Source organism: Phlebotomus papatasi, chromosome 3 (assembly GCF_024763615.1).
Source record: "Phlebotomus papatasi isolate M1 chromosome 3, Ppap_2.1, whole genome shotgun sequence".
Classification (NCBI taxonomy): Eukaryota; Metazoa; Arthropoda; class Insecta; order Diptera; family Psychodidae; genus Phlebotomus; species Phlebotomus papatasi.
In genome coordinates, this window is record NC_077224.1 from 80,140,630 (window position 1) to 80,164,259 (window position 23,630).

General features: G+C 33.4%; 1 protein-coding gene across 1 annotated transcript in view; it reads right to left on the reverse strand.

Moving 5' to 3' along the window:
- LOC129805941 (tyrosine-protein kinase Btk29A) overlaps positions 1 to 23,630 on the reverse strand; it is a 108,796-nt gene that overhangs the window by 83,907 nt on the left and 1,259 nt on the right. Inside the window, exons 3-5 of the mRNA XM_055854227.1 lie at positions 6,916 to 7,011; positions 6,708 to 6,837; positions 1,991 to 2,131 (exon numbers count right to left, since the gene is read on the reverse strand). Coding sequence (XP_055710202.1) covers positions 1,991 to 2,131; positions 6,708 to 6,837; positions 6,916 to 7,011 — 367 coding nt within the window. The remainder of the gene's footprint in view (positions 1 to 1,990; positions 2,132 to 6,707; positions 6,838 to 6,915; positions 7,012 to 23,630) is intronic.

Below are 23,630 nucleotides of genomic sequence, written 5' to 3' on the forward strand. Positions count from 1 at the left end.
GACCTCTATTGTCACAACTGACCTGATCGAAGCAGGCAATCGACCAGAAGCGTCCAGAATTGGCCAACAGGAAGGACGTTTCGTTCTATCAAGACAACATCAGGCCGCATAGAACTTCAACGACACTCCAGAAGTTGCGAAATCCATTGCACTCATCGTATAACCGTGTTTTTGAAAATAAGCTAGTTAAGTGTCTTCCCAGTAGAGACGATGACTTGGATAAAAGTTACCGAACAAAATGACCTCATGACCTTTTAGCGATAAATTTACAAACTTATGATGTTGCAAAGAGTTCTGTCATTTCACGAGATCTTTCTCAAAAGCCAACGATGATCAGATTCCGACAATTAGGTCTAGAAATAAGGTTATGTTAGGGAAATGTCAAATGTCTTTAGACTGTCAAAATAAATTTGACAATTCCGTTTCAATTATATTATTGTAAAGTTTATTGCTTATATGCACATACTTAAATATACCTTAGTCTAAATATCTGGGGCTTTTAAGGGCTAAGATGTTTTACTTGGATAGTTAGAAAATTTTATCTCACTAGCGCCTCTAGTAGCAAATTCTAAGACTTTCCAGTGCGTCAAAATCCTAAAAAAAAAAAAATGATCACTTCTGTATACAAAACTATAGAATTTTTATATCTTATGCCGAAAATAGATACAGGCTGATCCTCGAGAATACTCAGCTCGAAAAACTTGGCGGTAAAAGATCAGCCCAAACCATCATACACTGAGGATTTAAAATCAAGGATTAGCGTTTTTTGCGTAAATTTCGATTAAATGTGTCCATCTTGATAGCTGAAAAACTTCTTCAGTGCAATATCAATGGATTTTTCGTACAGAAAGAAGCAGTCTGATTTCCCTTTACTCCAATCTTAATGAATTTTAAGATCTTGCGACATTGCGTAACTATACTCTCCATGATTTTACACCAAATTGACATTTCGAAAAGCACCCAAAAACACCCAAAGTGAAGCTTTTTATTTTCAACACTGGCGCTGATGTCGCCTAATCCTCGTAATTTCACTAGACCTCACGAATTTAGAAGATCAGCCTGATCCTCCAAATTTTGGGCTGATCCCTGAGTGTATTGACACCAAACCTCATTTTTCGAGCTGATCCCTGAGCCGATCCCTATGTCTATTTTGAGCTTTAGAAACCAGTGAACACAGGAAAAACACTTATTATTGACAGTAAGTAATTAACTGAGCATTCTCATTGAATTTTATGAGATTGTGGACACATTAGAGATGTTACTTGCACACAGTACCCTAAATTCGAGATTTTCACTTAAAATGTAAGAGGTTGAAAAGTTCTAGCCCAATCAAGTGACATGCAATTCCCTAATGATTTCAATAGCTGTGAAATCATTAAGAATCTCACCTAATAAAAAAACCCAAGAGAACACTTTTAGGGTAGAGAATAGAGGCCAAGTGAATAAAGGTATATGTTTCTTTATTCACCCAAAAAACGGCCCATTCACTAATGAGACATAAAACACTTCCAAAGTATCTCATTTAATTTTCAAACCTTCAACACTGTACTGAAATCAACTTAGACTCTTTTTTTTCTCCCCATTTGACCACCCAATGAAATCGAATGGATATAGTGTGTAAATGCGCAATAATTAACCAAATTAATGGACCAAAAAGTGTCTGCATTGAAACCCACGCAGCATTTTTTTCTTCGTCTTTTGCATACAATCTCCTCCATTTTAAAACACCCAAAAAAAAACACACTTGACAAATTTCTTGCTGGTGAGAAATTCCCAATCTCAACACCACCTCAAGAATCCACCAAGAGAATGACATTGAATTCAAAATATACCAAATAAAACTACTTTTACTCTCCAATTTGCAGTATGGAGATCACAAACAAAAAAGAATCACTGACATTTTCAAGAGACCCATAAACCTCTTTTTCTGCCTCTTGGAAATAGAATGAAAGGCATTAAAGGTTGCATTGAATAGAGGTAGAAGACTTACTTGGATTATTGTTGGGTTCCGACCAATTGGTTGTCACCTGACACCCCAAATCACTCTTGCTCACGCCACGACAGCAGGACCACTTCCGCCCCAGCCAGAGACCCAAATGGTATCGATATGATTTGGGATTGTCGTCACAGACTGCAAAGAAGAATAGAATCAACATATTCACCAAATCAAATGGCTCCAGAAATCAAAACAAAGAATCAATTTAGAATGATCAAAACCATCAAATTACTGGTTTTTCCCATTGGAAGCAAAATATTGATCGCAAGTGAATGACGCTAATGAACTGGATATTAAACAAGAAAAAGAAGTAATCGAAAGGTCCATTGTATTGGTAGAAAAGTCGTCTGTTTATGTTAATGTTCAATTCCCATATTAAATAAACACTCAATGCAAAATGTAGACCATTTAAAATTTGTTGAAATTCCGACACGGTCCTAAGCTTCATAATGACTAAATTTTTTCTATATTTTTCAATAAATGTGACTCATCTTTTCTATTTTTAAAAACTAGGGGAAAGTGTCCAGTTTTTAAAATATGCTGAGTCACATTTAATAAGAATGACAGAAAAAAATTTGTCACTATGAAGCTTGGGACCGTGCAAAGCATGGGCACTTTCCCCTAGTACATTTTACGGAGTAAAAAGATTCAGCCAATAGTGGAAAATGTATATTATCAAAATGATCGAGACTTGCTTGGTTTTCAAGTTGGAAAAATGCACAAAATCTAAATATGGTATACGCATGGAATATCGGACAGCACCGAATGTCGGATAACCAAATTGGAAGATCCAATTTTAACAATCTGGCAATAAATTTGTAACTATGCGATTTTTTATACTTTGAACTGAAAGTTATTTTTATATTATATATAAAATTGTAAGCATTCATCAAACTTGAAAATTTGAGTGTACGACGTTCCACGCTGTCCGATTTTTCAAGCTTTAGCCTACATAAAAAAAAGAAATAGAAACCGTACAACTATAATAAAAATAAAATAAAATATACCGCAGTGATATCCGTAAATTCTTAATATAATCTAATCTAATATTGAAAGAACAAAATAAAAGAAATAAAGAAATAAAATAAAATAAAATATTAATATTTTTTAACTAAAGTGAAAAAAAAATTCTTTTCTAACATTTATAATACAAAAATAAAAATGAAGTTCTGAAATAAATATTTCCAGATAACCAAATATTAAAATTTACAAATTCTTCTGTTATCTAGAAATAGGGTAAGTGTGCCAAATTTCGGCATAGTTGCATGCAAGCGTCAAAGTCTCAAGTTTGAAATGTAATATTTAAAATACAAACTGATTTTTTTTATTCTTTCTTCTGAACGAGTGTTGCTTGGAACCTTGTAAAGAGTTTACAGTCTTTATTTACTTTAAAATCATTCTTAATACATTTTAAAATGAATAAAAATGTAAACATAGCTTTGGTGCTCTATTTCGGCCGCCTTCATTCTCATAGTTCCTTGCCCTTCGGGAATTCTTCCAATGCCTTTTTCACGTCATCTTGTTTGTCGAAGCTACATTTTTTGTTATTCTTTTGCATTGTATGATCTCTAGAGTACATAAAATCTAAACGTTCATGGAAATTCGAGGAACAAAAAAGGTGGCTGAAATTGAAAGCTGGCCGGAATTTGGCACACTTACCCTAATAATTAAATAGTATTACAAAAATATGACTCAAATTTGTAATTAGTTGTTATGACAGAGATGCCTTCTTATATTATACAACCTCACTCAAAAACTGAAAACAATAATAAAGTCAAATTGTTAGTTAAAAAGATTTATTAAAAATAACCATTCTATACTTGTGTTTTTGAGTTTTTTTTAGAGCATTTAAAAAAAGAAACAGGCTTTACGAAATGCTCGAACTAGTGAAAAAAATCTGAAAAATACTTTGGGGGGAACTGTACCAAATTTCGGCCAGTTTGCAATTCCGGACACTTCTTTTGCTCCTCAGATTTCCAAAAACTTCTAGTTTTTTTTATACTCTAGAGATTATACAACGGAAAAAAAACAAAAAGACCGCTTCTACGAACGAGATGATGTGAAAAAGACTTTGAAAAAATCCCAGAAGAGCAAGAAACTATGAAAATCAAGGTGGCCGAAATATTACCCAAATCTTTGTCTATATTTTTATTCATTTTAAAATACATTAAGAATGATTTTTAAGAAAATACATTCGATGAACAATCTATACAAGGTTCCAAGCAAAACTTTGCCGATATTTGGTACAGTTATCTTACTGAAATGCGAAAGTAAGCACAATTCACTAAGAACAATTAAAATGATTTGAACAAAAATTATTTTGCGACATTAGAGTTACCATAAGATAATAAATAAAAATCACAAAATAATAAATAATAATAAAGCTGGCAGAACGTTCCACCGGGGAACAAGGACTTCTTGCGAGCAAGATTTGGGCATTTGGGACATCCATTATTATTTTTTTCTTATACAGGGATGTGATTATCTGTCCCACACCCCATTAGGGTTACCATAGTTATACGATAATTCCCTTTTGTAGCAATCTCTTTATATATTGCTACTGTTCTCACAGTGGCACTGAATTGTCACAGGTTCAATTCCACCTCGGATCACATTTTTTCCATTCTTCTTATTTATTCAAAGTAATATTTTTTTCTATAAATTTTGGTAATTTATTTTAAAACGGCTGTTCAGTATTGCCCATACGGCTGAGGCAAAAGTATTTTTAAGGATACTGAAGGACTTACTGATGACCATGTCACATATAAGAATAATATTAAGATTAATACTTTCTGAACTGCGAGAATGCCAAAAAAAGATAGCAAGTGTTTTATCATGCTTCTCTCTCGCGCTTCGCTCGTAAATTCACCGAATCACAGTTGGCACGCATGGAAAATTGCTTGAATTGCCTGTAATACGATCCAGAAAGCAATTAATAGGAACTATAATATCTTACTCATCGTATTACTCCACAAGAGTGTACTCTTTCTAACACACGTGATATTCCATTTGAAATTTTGCTTACTACATATTTCTCTTTCCTGTTTTTCTTAATATTAATATTAATCTTATAAGTGACACCACGGTGAATATTTCGAGTTCAATATTATTCTTTTTTGCCGATTTGCGATCATATTGTTGCCATACCGAAAGAGTAACTTTGCTTTAATGAATCCTTTTGAGCATTGAAAAATGTTTTCGTACACAGTAAAAAATTGTGTGAGAAATAAAGTTGTGTATGGGAAAAGTTGTGTATTATCACAAGCATTTTGGTTGTAAATTGTAAAATTACTATAATATTTGTAGTACGAAACTAACATAATGCTCGTAAAATTAAGTTTGTGTAATGAAATTTGTGTATGGGAAAATTTGTGTGAGAACTGTCAAAATTTCATTGTTCACTATTGCAATTTTTCTAAGATTTTAGTCATTTTTCACAATTCTAACTGTCTAATTGTCTTCTAGAATCATTCATTGGATTCTTAAAATATGCCTCAGTCGCAAAAAATGAGGAATAATTATGTAATGACAGAAAACAGAGAAAGCATCATGTAAATTAGAAAAATTGACGATGCAACTCTTGGCCATTTGCTTAAGAGAAATAAGCAAGTTCGTGGCGCAGCCGGAAAACGTGAGACCATCGACGCAAAGGTTACGGGTTCAAGTCTCAGGCCCTCTCTTTTTTTTTTCCTTTTTTTGTTCTTTTTTTCTTTGTTTAATACAGAGACTTTTCACAGATAATACACATAAACCGAACAAAATTGCTCTACAATCACAATTATAGACAGGAAGCCATTTTATAAAATTGACAATACACAACTTTACCAACACACAACATTTTCAAAACACAAACTTCACAACCATAATGCTCGTGCAAAAATTACCAACGATAGTGGTTGTCAATTTTTTTTACTGTGTAGTGACATTGCATAGTCAAGGGGTTCAAATCCAGTCCAAGTCTTGTTTTTTTTCTTTTTTTTTTAAAGCAGTAAAGGTTAAAGAGTAGATGTTAGACACGTCTTTCACATTTTCAAATGATATAAAGTGCCCCTCGCCCCAATAAACTCCGTAGTACATCGGAAAATGGAATCTTATCAATTTCAGCACAATTACGCGTTTTAAAGCTTTGCACGGTTTTCCATTTGTGAAAACTCCAAAATAACCACCCGAAATCACTTAAGCGAGATTAAACAATGAAAACTAGCCAGTATAATAATTTGAGGTATCAGAGATGGAAATTCGTCGCGGGTACAATTAAGTTTATGATGAATTGTTGGGCAACATTTTCTCTGTGAAATTGTTCTCTCCACTCCCTCGTGCATTATCCAATCTCTCCTCTCTTCCCTCTGGTTCAATGTTTTATGGCTTGGCTCTCACACAATACCACCATTTGTCGGCATTTGAAAACAAAATGTGCATTTTAATAAAAATGGAAAAAGAAGCAACAAAATGATCACTTGAAATATTGACGACTCACGCGGATCGTCTTTTTTTCGTACTGTCTGCGAGAAGATGAAATTGTCATATTAAATTGAATAAATTAATTTAATGGATGAAAGACGAGATGGACATTAAAGTATCTGTAGTTAAAATCTTAGAGAGTTTTCTTATTGAGAAGAAAAATGGGGAGAAAAAGATTGTAGGATTTGCAATTTACAAGAAGAGAAAGATTTAACATGATTATTGTTTGTAATTAGAGGCGTTTACTGACCCGTTCTTAGAACTTTAATCCACTCATGACGCTCTTTTTCGCTATTTGCCACAAGATACAGAGTATATTGGGTTTCAGTGCTGGATCCACCATCTGTCGTCTCACAATAGCCAATCTGAAATGGATAGCCCTGGAGAAGGATGAAGAAAACACATAGTTTTTAATTGCATATTGAGACGTTCATCTGATTGGGGCGAGATATACTCACTTCCGGAGCAATTGGATCTCCACCTTCAACATTCAACGAAGCTAATTCTACAACACGGATGCCCTTGATGTTGACACGACCTCTTTCTCGTCGTTTCTATTATTTTTTTTTCATTTCGGAAAATGCAGAGAAAAAAAGTTAAATATTAGAGAAAACACCAAGAAAAAGAACTAGACAAAAAGATAAACACCATTTTGCAATAAAAAAAAGAAACAAGTTAAAAAAAAAACGAACAAATGGAAAACAATAATAAATTCTCCTCAACTGACCATCTTTTGCCCCTTCCAATGCCACAAAAGTGCAATAAAAAATAAAGTATAAACACCTAATCAGAAAATTAATCTAATATAATCTTCCCACGGTTGCACTCCTCATTATTTTCTTCATTCAATTTTGTTTATGTGCATCTTTTTGCAGTTTTTTTTTAAACTGAAATTTTATTCTTTTTTTTCTTACAATCGATTCAGTTGAAACAGAACTGCGTATAGAATATAAAATATTTTAATGTGCTAAACATTGCTTACGAAGAGATATTCTCCATAATTGCCATAATTAAGTACACATGAAACGCTAAGAACAATTTTAGCCATTATCGAATGTAATTCAATTAGTATTAGAGATTCATTTCTATCATCAATTGACCTCACAGTTTCCAGATAAATGATCTAATGTAATTGAACTCTTCACTTCCATTGGGATAATCTGGAAAGATACTTGAAGAATTGACATCTATTTTACGACTAAACTTCTTACTGTAAAACTTATAGGGGAAAGTTCCCAAGCTTCGTACGATCTCAAGCAAGCTTCGTAATGACTAAATTTTTCCTATATTTCTCAACAGAAAGTGCCCATTCTTTTTAAAAATATATTGCTAAGTCACATTTATTGAGAAACATAGGAAAAAATTAGTCATTACGAAGCTTGCTTGAAATCGTACGAAGCATGAACAGTTTCCCCTACAGCATTCAGACAAAAAGTTTAACAAAGAATACTATCAAGTTAAAAATAAAATACAATCACTCCAATTGAAAAAAAAACACACGATAAAAAAGAATTGAAGTGCCCAAAGGTAGATTTGAACCCGTAACACTTCCATCAGATGTTCCTCGTTACAAGAATTTTATTACTTTTATATGTCAATTTTGTGAACTAATTCTTACATATAATTTCAATTGTAGAACACTTTAGTTCGGTTTATTTGTGATTTATGAAAAATATATGCATTAAACAAAGAGAAAAAGAAAATAAGATCAGAAAAAGAAAAAATGCGAAGAGCAGGTCTGGGATTTGATCTCATAACCTTTGCGTTGATAATCGTGCGTTTTCCGATTGCACCAGATACTCATTTAGTTAGTGGACAGCAAACGTGCAAGAGTTGCATCGTCAATTTTTCCAATTGACGTATTAGCTCAGTTCCAGTATAACCTTTCGAAGAGACAAAGTTACTCCAAAGCCAAGTCAAACCTATTCGAAAATCTAACACAAGCCTAAAGTGCAAGTACTCGCCGCTTTGGCGTTGACTGTTCTGTCATTTCGAATTTCGATATTCTTGACACTTCAATCACCTGAATAAATTTATTTTGACGTTTATTCGCTTTCAAAAGGTTTTTGCATACCCCTGGTGTAAATGTTTGCTATAAAAAGTGATTTTTTGTAGTTTTGTGTAATTTCAAGATGGCAGACCGCTTCAATCGTAATTTTATTAAAAATAAATGCCATTTTGATGAACTTGCTCACTTTTGTGAAATTCGTCGGATTGAACCTTCAATCTTCCAACGGATTTTTAGGCAAGTTCTCTCTCTCCGAGATTTTGTCCAAAAAGCAGCAATAACGAAAGAGGTTCCAATTGATCTGCCGTCTGGTTGCCGTCTCAGGCCCGACCGTTATTTTATCGTTATTTATTATGAATTCATGGACTATGATGGGCGATCAAGAACTCAGGACAATTCAAAGGCTGCCCCTTTCAAAGGCCTGGAGGGGAATTCTATAACGCTCTGGCAATGCCATGTGACAAATTGGGTTCGAATCTTAGGAGAGCTTTTTCGAAAATGCGATTCTGTAGCCGTGACATTGCCATTTCAGCTCACGTGGCATTGTCAGAAGTCACATATTTGAGATTTCTGGCAATTCAAATGACAATGAATTTTGTTAAACAAATCAACCAAGACGTACTGTATTTTCATAAAATCATCAAGTAAAGGGATTTCATTAAAAAATCAATGAATTGCATTTTCGAACTCATATGATATGACAAAAAAAGCTCGAATGGCATTGTCAGGTTTCGAACTCACGCGTGATAATGCCACGAAAATTACAGAATTCCCCTACTGGCCAATTTTCCCTACAGATTTATTTAATTTTTATACCTCATTAGCTTTCTTTAAGTTTAACCCTTTAACGCCGAGACAGTTTTCGCTGACTGAAAATCAGCAATAAAAATGAAACCGATAAACAAAATCAGTAGAAGGTCTTACATCTAACCTTAGAAAATCCAACAAAGTCTGATTTGATGTATTTTTTGTATCTATGGACGACAGGGACAGAAATAGCCCAAAAATTTAAGTCACTTTTATTCCGATACCAATGATTGATAATTTTCACTCTAATGAAAAATATTATGTTTGAGTATTGTAGTTTTTATTCTCAAAAGGGTTTTGCTTAAAAAAAATTAAAATTATTTTTCAATATGAGAATTTAAAAATTCGTCGTTTTTAAGTATTTACTATATAGTAAATAGCTGGAGACTTGCAAAAAATATCCTAGATTCCTTCAACCTTCTACTTTGCAATTACGTACAAACATAGGAAAAAAATAAGTTTGTGTAGTCAGGAAAAATATTTTTTTTTTACTTAACACCGGTGTTCCAATCGTCCTTAAAGGGTTAATTCACTTTTAAATCTTTTTATTGCGGCGCGAAATGCGTCTAGTTCCAAAACTGACAAACAGAAGCCATCGGGCAACACAAAACCACCATCTTGAAGGAAATCCTCCATCTTTAATCCTTTTACGCAACATCATACAGACACTGAGATTGAATTGAATTGTTTATTGTTAGTAGCCAGTCTTTGAGCAAGGAAGGAAAAAATCGGGTCACTTCATTCCGGATAAACAGATATTTTTCCTTTTTAAAGGTTACTTTACATCACAGAAGTTTAGGAGTTTGAAGTACAAGGGGATTTTCATGATTACGGATCGGGGATATTCACGTTTTCTTTTTTTGGAAAATGTATCACAAATTGATAAAGGTTATTGATAGGTTTTATAATGTCAATAAAGCTGTGTTCATAAAACTCATAAAATGGAGAACAGCCAGGACACATCACCATGGGAGCAGTAAAAATAGACTACTGCAAATTACTCTTAACTTATTCTAAATAAAACAGAAAACTACTTTACTTTTCCCTAAACTTTTCGTCCTTTAAACATATAAACTTTTAGATCAAAAGAGCGAAAAGGACATTAATTAAAAAAAAATATGGTGTGAGTCTAGGCTAAAAAGCAAAATCTAGGTACTCAATTTCATCGATTATTTTACTTGAATTTTAAATTAAGCATTTGTATTTCCGTCTGAAGACAATCATATTTGATATTTCGTTAGGAAAAATATTAAACGGATCATTTTTGCTATGAATGATCACTTGAAACCCTAAGTTGACATCTTTAATTGTTTGGTCTTAGTTAGTGGTAATGGCTAGACTAAGATATTTAGTGTTTCAATCTACAGGATCATAAACGAATTCAGATGCTAATCTTCAAGGTAATCAAAAGTAGTATCAAAATATATTCTTTTGATATTCCAATTCAATTTAGTCCCTATTCAGTGTCTAATAATCCAAGTCTATTTTTCATCCCTATTCTCCCCATTATTATCGTTCCCCAAGATCATTCTAAATATTCTTTCTCGATCTTTTGTTCAAGAGCCATGCATTGGGAAGGCTGGATGAACGGGAAAAACAAGAGAAAATAGAAAAATCACATTTTTATCTGTCACTTTACATTACATGCTTCCATCATCACTGCAGCCCAGGGTATTATTATAATGGAAGGAAATGTGTTAAAATTTATTATTTTTATGGCATAATTACATAGTCTAGGAGACATGAATAACTCCCTCACATTTTTCTTCTTTTAGATCTAAAAAAATACAAAGAAATGGAGGAATTTTTATATGCCTGCCTCTATAACTTGAAGGGTTCAATGCATTATGTTCAAACAGTGTCTTTCGGCTGTTCTTGATACAAAAGACAATTCTAGAATCCTATCCAGAGTACAATTTATGAGGTACTAAGAGGCATTCCCTTATCACAATTTTGGAATCTACGGTATTTATAGTATCACAAAAGCCAAGCAATATGAGAAATAGTTATGGATAATATTCTAATGTATTAATTGGTGTGAATAAATTTGATAAACATCGCAATTGAAATGGTGATTTGAGAGAAATTCAATAAACAATCTTCATTCAACTCAATTTTCAATATCGGAAATATCTGGGCATGATCAGTTGAGCCTTCAAGAACGATTCCTCATCATTATTTGTATGTCAAGTCAATGGAATTTCCTTTCACAGTGAGGTCAGCCTAAGAGATTTGGGTAAGATGCCTCAGAATCTCTGGCATTTCATCACAAAATTACATTACCTCCTTCAAACTCATTTAATATTCCAGTTGCATATTTTGCTCGTAAATAATACACTGAGCTCCCCTCAAGTAAAAGAAAGATAAAAAAGATTGCTTTTAATTGATTAAAATATTGATGTAAGCGAATTCATTTTGCTCGTTCTTTAAAATGAGAGCGATATATTTATATACAATCCCTTAAATTTTAGTTTTTTTTCTTATATACCGTTTTAATACGATAATTTTGCCATTTCCCTGTCGTCTTACATCTTTGTAAGTTTAACGGTTAGAGATATCAACTTGGGATTTTCGAAGACCCCCTCCAAAAATTAAAATTTCCTCCTACGATTTTCTTTAAAGGATTTTAAAAAACTTTTTAGCTGCAGTAGATTGGGCAGTATTTTGCAAAAATGATATTTAGTCAATAATAAAAATAAATAGGAAATAAAAAAAGTGACTGCATAAAAATTGTAAAATATTTTTAATAAAATTAAAAAAAGAGGAAGCCTTGAAGATTAAAGCTTGACATTAATTTATTTGATTTGAAGGGATTTCTGATTATCTTTTAAATAATGTCTGACAAAACTGGAATTTTTTACTGATCTAAATTGAATTTGTATTGACCATTTTGAATTATTTATCGCTGCGATACACCTTTTGAGAAATAAATGACATAAATTCATCTAAGTGAAAAATTCACAAGCAGTTTGAAAAATTCGAAGATCTTCTTGTAAAATCAAAAGAGTTATTCTTGATAATTCCGCAAGGTGGCAGAAGTATTTCCTGTTCTAATTTCGAAATTCTCGAGTATCAAAATGCGTCAGTTTTCACTTTGTTATGAGAAAAAAAATTAAATCCTTTCAAAATCAGTGAGTAACTCTTTTTCCAGCTTTTTAATGTGATATTTTATAAATTTTCCTCACTTTGAGTGTAAATTTTAATCTGAAAATTCGAAATTGCGTTTGAATTTTCGAACATCAACGACACTTTGTGAAAATAGAGTTACATTTCTTCCTTCTGGTTGAATAATCAAACTCTATTTGTAAGTGCACCCAATTACAATCACCATTAAAGTAGCAGTTTTTCGAACTGCGCAGGTTTCAAATCTTCGAATATCAACTTTAAAATAGATTAATTCTGAAGCTTTAAGACAAATAGTACGAAGGACATAATTATTTCATAATTATATATGAAAATCCCAATGATAGCAGACGAACTTGGGGCAAAAAGTGACAGCCGTAAATTTCGAAATTTGATATGCTCCAAGGTAAAATCAGATATCGAAGCTACAATTCTTTTCTTTTAGACAACCTTCGTTAAGTTTCTCAAATGGTCAAAGTTTTAGTGAATTCGAGCAAGAAATTCACTAGTCAAAATTAGAATCAAAATCAAAATTGGAATCAAAATTGTCGCAATAATCTGTAATATGCATTGAGTGACATGAACTCGACCTACTTCATTTCCAGTTCGCCTTTTGTACTTTTTCTAAATCGGCGGAGAGATCTTTCAAGCCATATCAGGCTTTCGAAAATGACTTGGAAAGTATATTTTCATTCGAGATTTAAAGAAATGATCTGCTATGATATGCAATGCTAATTTCCTTTAAGAATGTGCTGAATGGACGTCTCTAATGTCTTCCCGTAACTTGTGAAAATTAAATCATTTTTTATTTTTCATATTTAGCTCCATGCTCTCTGATCTATTACAGTATAAAAATATAATTACAAGGCCTCTTTCTTGACCACTGTTTGAATTTCGAAATTTAATTTCTCAATAAAACTTGTATAAATTTCTAATTCCGAAGTTCGAATTTTATTTAATTTCGAAGCCTTTTTCCCCTAGCGGCTCTGCTAGACTCTTGTTTTGTCGAAAGATTAGCAAAATGGCCTTGCTTATTTCCTTTAATAAGACCTCTGAAATCATGAGCACGCTGTAGATGGTAATGTCAAAATTCTGTCAAAAAAGCAATTTTTGGCGAAAATTGCTTCCAATTTGTAGAAGCTTTTAGTGTACGGTGTTCGAAAAGGACTCATGCAGTACTCATGCAATTTGTCCAGAGTGAATTAATCTTATCTTTTTCACAAGTAAAGTTTGAAAAATTCGAAAATCTATTTCTAAATTCGAAAAGCCAAAAAAGGGACTTTCTTACTTCTTGATAATTCCGCAAGGTGACGGAAGTTACATCCTGTTCGAATTTCGAAGTGCTCAAATGTCAAAATGCGCTGGTATTCAATTTGTTATGTAGAAAGACATAAAGCAACGATGTTTATTGTTTCTATCCCATTACTTAGTCACAACATAATCAATGAGTAACACTTTTTCTAGCTTTTTTAGTGGAATGTTTCATTAATTTTCCCCACCTTCTTCGAAAATTTAGTAAGAAAATTCGAAATTGAATTTGAATCTTTCGAACATCAACGACTTTTTGTGCAAATAGAGTTCCATTTACCTTTTATTCAAGACACTATTGGAGAATCAAAATCTACTTCTGTTTAGGCTGAATGTGTTATTTTCATTTTATCAAAGTTTTGACACACAATCGTGCTACAAAACGAAGTATAAACACACCACAGAAAATTCTGTTGTATTTCGACAGAAAACAAATTCATACAGCACAATGAAACACAGTGAAAATGAATTAGTCTGTGTCGTTTTTTTTAACAAATGGATTATGAAAACAAAGAAATTTGTACTAATCTCTTTTTAATTAATCTTTCTTTAAATTTTTTATTGAAATCAAAACAGATTCAAAAAATTCATCCGAATATTGAAGCCGACTGTCATTTTGTCTCTCAATTATCCGAATAAGAAAGAGGGCGCTGTAGTCCATTCAGCCATGTTTTTCGATATACACCAAAAATCCTTTTAGAGTTTTTTTGTCAAGATCGACAGTTAAATAGCTCTAAATGGTGCATTTTCCGACCGATTTCAACTATATTGATTTTACTTTAAAGGTCTTGGAATGTATGATGTCCCAATAAGCTTTAATCGGTTAAGAGAAGACAATTTCGAGTTCGAGCACTCTGCAAATATTCCATCATCATCACCGCAGAAAAAGAAATAAACTTCCAGAGAGAAATTCCAGTAAGGTAGTCAAAATGAAGGGTAAAAGGGCTCAATAAATTTCTTCAACACATTTCCTTTTATAAGACAAGAACCCAAAGGAATGTGTCATAATTTTGGTTTCCGACAGCATGTCCAACAACAATGTGAAGATTTCTTCTGTTCTTTTTTTCATCTCCGCCTGTCCCTCCAGTGCCCTCGGTCTTAGCCTTTGAAAAAAGAGCCCCCATAAAATTTTTGCCATTTGGCAAAATATGTTCAAGAGGAACTTTCCATATATACAAAACATCACAAAAACATATCCGCGCCTACATAGGGAAACCGTAAAGGTAGAAGTGAAGAAAAAAAACTTGCAGAAAGATCTTTATGCAATAAGTAAGAGATACTAAACTTTTTTTTTTTGTATGTGCCATCAAGTACTTGAGACTTTTGTGAATCCCTTTTTCTCGTAAATACATTTGTATTTACGACATATTTAATTTTTGACGGAATATCTTTCTCCTCTCCTTTCTCTTATTTTATAAATTTATTAAGGAGAAGTAATAATAAAAAAGAGACAAGTTTTATTTAACAACAACAACAAAAGGCCACACCAGATGACCTCAAGGAAATTTTTCGAAGAAGACACAATTGAAAGCACATCACAGAATAACGATGTGCCATGAACTCAATTACACTTTTTTCCTCAGAATTTTTTCTCACTTCTCTTTTCCATTGATTCCATTCCGTTTTTTTTTCTTTAACAGTGATTTTGTCTTCAGAGAAATATATTTAAATATGTTATAGAATGTTGTTAAATCCAAGAAAAAAGACATTCTCACAGTATCACCGCAACAATTTGATTAAAAAGTCAAAAAAAAAAAAGAAACTGAAAGTTAGACAGAGATCTCAAGGAATATTTTCTACAAATATTTTTTAGAAAACATTTTCAATCACCCATCAATATCATTTGTTATTGGTGTACTCAACAATGTCCCGACAATGTTTACATAAGAGAGCACGAAGAAGTCAGATCGAAGGAAAAATGTCCAATGAGGATGTTTGATCTCTATAGAAGAGACATCAATAATATTCCATCATGTCTTTTCTTCTCATCTTTTGATGCTTCACGTTTGGAATTCAAAATTGGTTTATTGTTATGCAAATGCGTGTCTCTCATCTTTTGAACTCTATCTCTGCACTGCAGAACAATGATGGATGGTATTATTCTTCTGACTTGTAAATTCTTTTTTTTTTTATTTCTTGACTTCATGCATATCTTTGTCACCGAGAATCACGGCTATTAAGAATTACCAGAGTAAAAGCTTATTTGCCTCAGTAAATACCAAAGAACCCGGTGGGATAGTCAAGAGATTTCAATTTAAAGCACAAGTTAAGTTCTTAAGTTTGACAAACGTATAATGACGTTGACAGTTCGAGTTTGAAAAATTCAAAGATCGGTTTTAAAAGTAGAATGATCCCGCAAGATGGCTAATTTAGTTCCTCTTCGAATTTGAAATTCTTGTCGAGTTTGTTTCTCTAAAAGTGTCTTGGATAAAAGGTACAGTGGGCCCTCTCTCAAGTGAGCATATGGGGCAAAATGTCATTGCAGTTATCGAGAAATTCAGACATGAAACTGCCCGTCTGACGTAGGGAAAGGGAGACCCAGCATTTAGCCATTACTAACACCCAGCTTTAGGTACTACTTTAGCCCTTATCGGCAAGATCTGAATAGTAGAAGATAGCAACCTCATCAAAAGGATATTTATTTTAATGAAATTGCGATTCAAAAGTTCTGCCATCTTGAAATTTCACAAAACTACACAAAAAATCACTTTTTGCAGCAAACGTTTAAACACTGTTACATTGTTGACGATTGAAGTGTCAAGAATACCCAAATTAGAATTGTCAGAACAATCAGCGCAAAAGCGATAAGTACGTAAACTTACATTTTAGACCTCCGTTACATTTTCGAATAGATTTGGCTTGGCTTTGGAGTAGTTTTGTCATTTCGAAACGTTATTACTGAACGGAGCCAATTTGTTTCTCCAATAGTGTCTTAAATAAAAATTAATTCGAACCACCATGCGGACAAAATGAGAAGTAAAAATGTATTTTCTTTGAGTTTCGAAACCAATCGTCGAATTTTTTAAACTCCAGGTGTGAATGAAGCAAGTGCCTTGAATGTCAATATACTTCAAAATATTCCTATTCTAATTCACTAGATTTTACCATTGAAAAACTTCTTTAACATCTTTGCAGCATATTATTCAGTAATTTTTTAGCCTGTACATATTGAGACAAGCGATCTCTAGGTTTCCAAAAGCGTCTCGGTTAAAAGGTTTATTTGCACAAAATGTCATTTGGCGGTGATTTTAATGGGAATTATAATGAAAAAACTAAGACGTTTATCACTTGAGATACTTCAAAATTCGATCAGGAAAACGCATTAGCCATGTTGTGGGGCTATCGAAAAGTCAAAATGGTTTGAAACTGATCTTCGAAATGTGTGTTTCCTTAGAAAAAAAATCCGATAAGACTAAAGATCGATTAACAGTGGCTATAAAGAAAATTTTCTTTCTCTGAATTCTAGGTGTATAAGCGCTACCTAACTGTCGTTAAGCAAATACACTCCAATAGGTTTCGGTAGGGTAGTCATTTATTTTGCAAGTATAAGGAAGACCCAGCCTGGAAAATCCTTTGGAGACGGACTCTATGTTTCTAGTAGACGAGGACGACCCGGTCTCCAGTGGACCGATGGTTTGAACCAGGACGACAGCTCATTAAGGATGCGGAATAAGAGGACGACAAGAAAATACTCTGAATAAATTTTCGGTCTGTATCAACCTATTGGATGATGAACATCTTCGAAACGTCGCGAAGAATTAAAGAGTAAAAATTAAGAGAGGCTTTTTTCCGTCCACTATCTGCGACAAGAAAATATGTCTCAATAGATTTCGGTAGAGGAGTCATTTGATTTGCAAGAATGAAGGAGACCCAGCTAGGATAGTCTTTATGGGCAGACTCTATTCTTTGAGGAAACGGGACCGACCTAGCCTTCAATGAGATGCTAGGCCATTAGGAGTCAGGATTAGGTAAACAGTGGCAAGTAACAAGCGCGAGTGGCGACCAATCCTGATTCAGACCATGCAAATTGGTTGTAGGGCCGATTAAATAATTAAGTAAGTTTCCGATGTGTTCAGATACGGAAAATTGATGCACGTTGCAGAAATTAATCTTCCATTAACTGATATGAATCCGGGGTGTTTTCTTAGTGATTAACTTCAATTGTTTTAACTGCCTAATATCTAAGCAAAATCCTTTACGTTTTTTTCGGTTTAAGGTCAGCGCAGCTCTGATTCCCCTGAACCGATCTTAGTTATACTAAATTCGAGTTAAATTTCTTGAATTGGTTAATAACTTTCTGGAATTAATCTTGTAGAAAATATAGTTTACTTATTATTTCGAATATAATTTCGCTAAGCCGTCTCTCGGATAATCCTCAGGTCTGTCAAGGTTCTAACATAGATAAGTTGTTACTTATATTTGCTCATTTTCGTAAGGCGAAATAGGGCACTTTTAATTCGGGGTACCTTTGAACTAGGGTTTTTTATCCTCATTTAAAGGAAACTGTACTTTAACATGATATAATTTATCTTGTAAAACCAATTGTGAAGCTCAATTTCAAACTTGGGGTACCTTACTTTCCACAATAAGTAAGTCCACTTTTTAAGGACTTAGTGAGCCCAAACAGAAGTAGATTTTGATTCTCCAATAGTGTCTTGGATAAAAGGTAAATGGAACTCTATTTGCACAAAGTCGTTGAAATTCGTAGAATTCAAATTCAATTTCGAATTTTCATACTACATTTTCGAACAAGGTGGAGAAAATTCATGAAATATCACACTAAAAAGCTGGCAAAAGAGTTACTCAGTGATTACGGAGTGATTAAATACTGAAGCAAGAACAGTAAACGTCGTTGTTCTGTTTTTTTTCCTCACGAAAACGTGAAGACCGAAACATTTTGACACTTGAGCACTTCGAAACTCGAACAGGATGTACCTCAGCCACCTTGCGGAATTATCATGAAGAAAGTCTCTTATTTGGATCTTCAAATAGATTTTCGAATTTTTCAAGATCTACTTCTGTACGGAAAGAGTAAGTACTTTTAGTGTGACAGCCCGGTAACGCAGTTTTACAGTTTTCATTTTTAAATTAAAAGCAAATCACGAAACCCTGACACGTAATCCAACGGTATACATTACACGTAAGTAGCAGTGAGATATCAATAGATATTGATTTTTCTTCACAGTGTCAGACGGGAAACACCTAAAGGTGCTTCACTATCAAGTTAATTGTTGATGAACTAGCTAGGAAGTGAAGGAACGTTGAAACTTCAAAGGAAACTTAAATGTTGTGCGATAAGGAGGGAATTCTCCTTTTGGGGTAATTAACCCCTATACTAGAAAATGGTTTGAAAGGCTCTTGGAAAAATAAAACAAAAAACCTAAACACGCAGCACACAGTTTATCGATTTTCTCTTCACTCCCTCAAATTTTATAAACTAATTGATGACACATCACACTTAACTCACTTTTCTCCTTTCAAAAGAAAGAAGGATCGAAGGCTCGTGATAGTGCCTTCAGAGTCCTTCCTTTTTGAATTTTGACCCAAACAATCCCTTCCGGAGAGTCTCTTAGGATCACTTTAACTTTGAAAATCACAAAGAATAAGTCCACAAAATGTCCCAGATTTATGCACAAACACCACCCACGACTATTTCTTCAATATTATTTGTTGTATTTTTCCACAAAAACCCCACAATTTATTTTTTTTAAGAGAAATCTCTTGTGTCTCTGACTCTTCTGATGGCGAACACTGAACTCGAGAGGAAAGTCGACTTGGTGGAAAAGATTGATGACACACATACAAAAGTCCTGTGTATCGGAAAGCAAGGGCGGATCCTGGAAGAGTTTTATTGAATTTATCACGAGATTCCCCAAACACGCAATCCTATGTCACAGTCTCCGAAAAAAACACAGGAATTTTGGTTTTTTTTTGCCCTACTCCCTACTGCGCCAATTTATATTTCCGCGGTGGAAAAAAAAGGAATTTTTTCACTCAATCCGAAAAGATAAAGGACTTTTAGTTGGATGGAACATTTGTGTGTCCTTAATTGGATTTTCATAATATTTACACCGGCTCTTTTGGGAAAATTTTCCAGCGCAAGCGCAACATTTATCTTCCGGGAAGGAACGAGACGCAAAGTATACATTGTCCACCCCGTCCTCCCTAATATTCTGGAGATATTTGTATTCCAAGGGGCTATTCAGTCATTCAAATTCCCTTTTTAAAGTGCACTTAATCATTTAATTTATTCGTCACTGAGAAAGTGGAAAGAATCTCAGCTAAAATGAATAAAATCGATAACTCATATGTATCATTTATGTGTAATTCAAACAGTTTAAATGCAAGTTCTCTGTTTGCTGACAAATCGAGTTTGATTTTTTAAACGTGTCTCGGCTAAAAGGTGGAACATTCCATTCTTCGAAAACATCCAACATCCAACAGGGTTTCGAATTCTTAAATTAAACGCGATTATGAAAATTAATAAAATACCAGAAAAGAAAGTGTTAAAAGATTTAGTGATTATGAAGGAAATTATAATGTGATAGGAATATAATGAGCTTCATTGTTTTGATTTGTCTAATAACCGTGTAAAATCGAAATTCGAACAGCTAATTTCACGACACTGAGCCCAAACAGAAGTAGATTTTGATTATCCTATGGTGTCTTGGATAAAAGGTAAATGGAACTCTATTTGCACAAAAAGTCGTTGAAGTTCGAAGAATTCAAATTCAATTTCGAATTTTCATACTAAATTTTCGAACAAGGTGGAGGAAAATTTATCAAATATCACACTAAAAGGCTGGCAAAAGAGTTACTCAGTGATTATGGAGTGATTAAATACTCGAACAGGATGTAACTTCCGCCACCTTGCGACGATATTAAGAAGTAATAAAGTCTCTTTTTTGGATCTTCAAATAGATTTTCGATTTTTGCAAGATATAGTTCTGTATGGAAAGACTTGGTGCAAATATAAATAGGGTTTGATGCTCCAATAGTGTCTTGGCTAAAAATTTAAATGGAATTCTATTTGCACAAAAAGTCGTTAATGTTCGAAGAATTCCAACTCATTTTCGAATTTTTATACTAAATTTTCGCACAAGATGTGGAAAATTTATGAAGAATCACACTAATAAGCTCGCAAAAGAGTTACTTAGTTATTATGGAGTAATTAAATAATTGAACAGAAGTAGTTACAGTAGACTCTCCGCTAATTCGGCTCTTTTAAGATAGGGCTACTTTTTAATTCAGGCAGCAGTTAAATTTGAAAAAAGTTTGTTGACATTGTTCACATTTGTTTATTCTTGTTAAAAGAAGCAAATATGCTCAAAATTTTGATGGTTTTTCTTAGTTGTGATATTACTTTGCATTATTTATAGTTTTCATGAAATTTAAGTTAAATATCGGTATGTAAACTTGACAGGAACAAAAGTCGTTGCATTTCAAAAAGTTTGACGCTCGAATTTCTCTCTAATTCGGGTGACATTTCAGTCTCATGCCGAATTTGAGAGAGTCTAGTACAAGTGGAAACCTACGCATTTTAAAACTTGAGCATTTCGAAATTCGAACAGGATGTACTATAGACACCTTGCGGAATTATCGAGAAGTAAGAACATCTCATCTTTGACTTTGCAAATAGGGACTTAGAATTTTTAAAAAACTTTAGTGAATGGTAATCGTTCTGTCATCCTGAATTTACACAAAACTACACCAAAATTCACTTTCTACAGCTCTATACCTTTAGTTACTTTTTACCCCAAGTGGCCATTTTTAATAAAAGGATTTCTGGAGAAAAGAACTTTTGTGAAATTCTGAAATAGATAGCGGATTCGTATTCAAAAAATCCAAATTATTTAGAAAATATTCACCAGTGCATCAATTTTGGAAAATGTAATAATTGTTATCTTCTGCAAGGAAAATATTTCAAAAATAGGGTTAAAAATTTCGATATTTTTTTATTTTCTAAATTCCTTGTTCGACTTCTAAAAAACTTGCGTCATTGAAGAAGGTCTATGGAGGCTATCTATAGAAAAAAATTGAGCCGCTATCTTTTTACCTTGGAAGATATTGAATTTTGAATTTTTTGATTTGTGACTTTTTGCCCCAGTCTCCCCTACTTTCCCCTACTTATTCTGTGCCAGTGCTAAAAGAAAACTCTCTTGATATTTGAGTTAGAAAATTTAGAAGTTTATCCTCTTTTCTTGTTTTTTTTTTTAACTTTCGCTGTCTGAGTTATTTAGAAAGTTTCCACACATGATCTCTTTTAGAACTAAACGGATTTTATTAAATCTGTTCTAAAACTGCAGAGGCAACTAGCACAATATTGTGGGGTTCTATTCCAATGACAAATTGGAAGAGGAAATATTTCTCTAATAAGTTTTTTTTTAGTACATGGCTGTACTCATGAGCTTTTGCATAATCGACTTCTCTTTTAATGTTGGTTCCTATTTTCCAAAGTCATCGTCGTGTTCTAAAAAAAACACCAAACCACCGTGACAGGAATCCATACAAAAATAAGTCGATAGCGGAGAAACACATGAGAACACTCATGTTCTAAAAAAAATTATCAGGAGAAAGATGGTCTCTTTTCATTTGGAATAGCACCATTAGGTATAAGTAGCATTTAGGCAGTAGGACGCTTTAGTTCAATATAGTGCGAGAACAAAACAAAAATATATTTAAACTGTTTTTTGCACTTTTTTAGTCTTTTGACCCATATAAAATTCAAACGGTAAGAGATATGAACTTCCAGTCTTCGATGACCCTCCTCAAATGACATTACCTCGAAAGTAATTACTTTAGTTTTTCCTCCTCCCCCTTCATGCGTTCCCTAGCCCCCAAAATTAGGTCAAAAATGAGGTTTTTCTAACATTGCAAAAAATTGGCCCTAGCGATTTCAATGATTTTCGGGTATGTTTTGTAGTTAGTCGAGCTGAACATTTCGTCTTTAGACACTTTTCACCGGTTAATTCGCCATCTTGAATTATTCAAGGTCAAAAGCCTTATTTTCGCTCCTTTTCTTCAATTAATTAATTAAAAGGTTAATGAGTTTTTGAAGCCCTCTTCTTGAACAATTTTCAATTTCAAGCTGGTTTTGAAGTGATTTATAGACAAATTTAATTCGACAGTAATTTTATATGCCGCAGAAAAAATTGTGAAAGGGTATATAAGGCAGAGCTCTTTCTCGGGAGTTCGAGCAGCTCGGAAAGCCTCGGACGCTTTCAATTTCCAGTGGCAGATGATCAACCAGGCCCGATATAAGTGAGAAAAATCTTTATTCAACCTTCCAGTCAGGAGGAAAGTAGTTTTACTCTGAAGAAAATGCTTTTGGCCATTAATTTTCTTCTTTTTTTTGGTACGGGTCTCTTCGGTGATAAAAAATTCACTTTTAGATGATGAATAATATTTCAAAATGTTTTCTGACGGACTTGAACGATGTCCTTAAAGACAAACCAATTGAAATATCCTTATAAAAATTTTATTTAAGTTCCAAATTCTTAAAATTTGAGGGAAGGAGTTATACGCGTCGACGAAAAAAATTATGTACAGGTTTTGAGATGATCTGGCTCAGTCTTTAGTTTGATTCCGTTTTCTAGAGAAAAAAAACTACTTCAGGATTTTAGCTAAATCTATTCACTGTGGGATGTACTAAAATTAAATCGTAAAATTCTTAACGATTTAATTTTAGTACATCCCGCATAATTCTAGCCCGTCCTACTTGTTCTAAAACTCGAAAAATATTTATCTTGCAAGTCCTCATTGCCAAATTCTGGAACTAGTAGGGGAAAGTACTCTCCTTTCAAACGTTTGTGCCTTAGAATATTGCACATATTTTATTTTTAGTACATGTTTTTTCTCAAGTGTTTCTGCGTTATCGATTTTACTTATTGTTAGTTCCTATCTCGACTGTTTTCCCCCCTCGTCGTG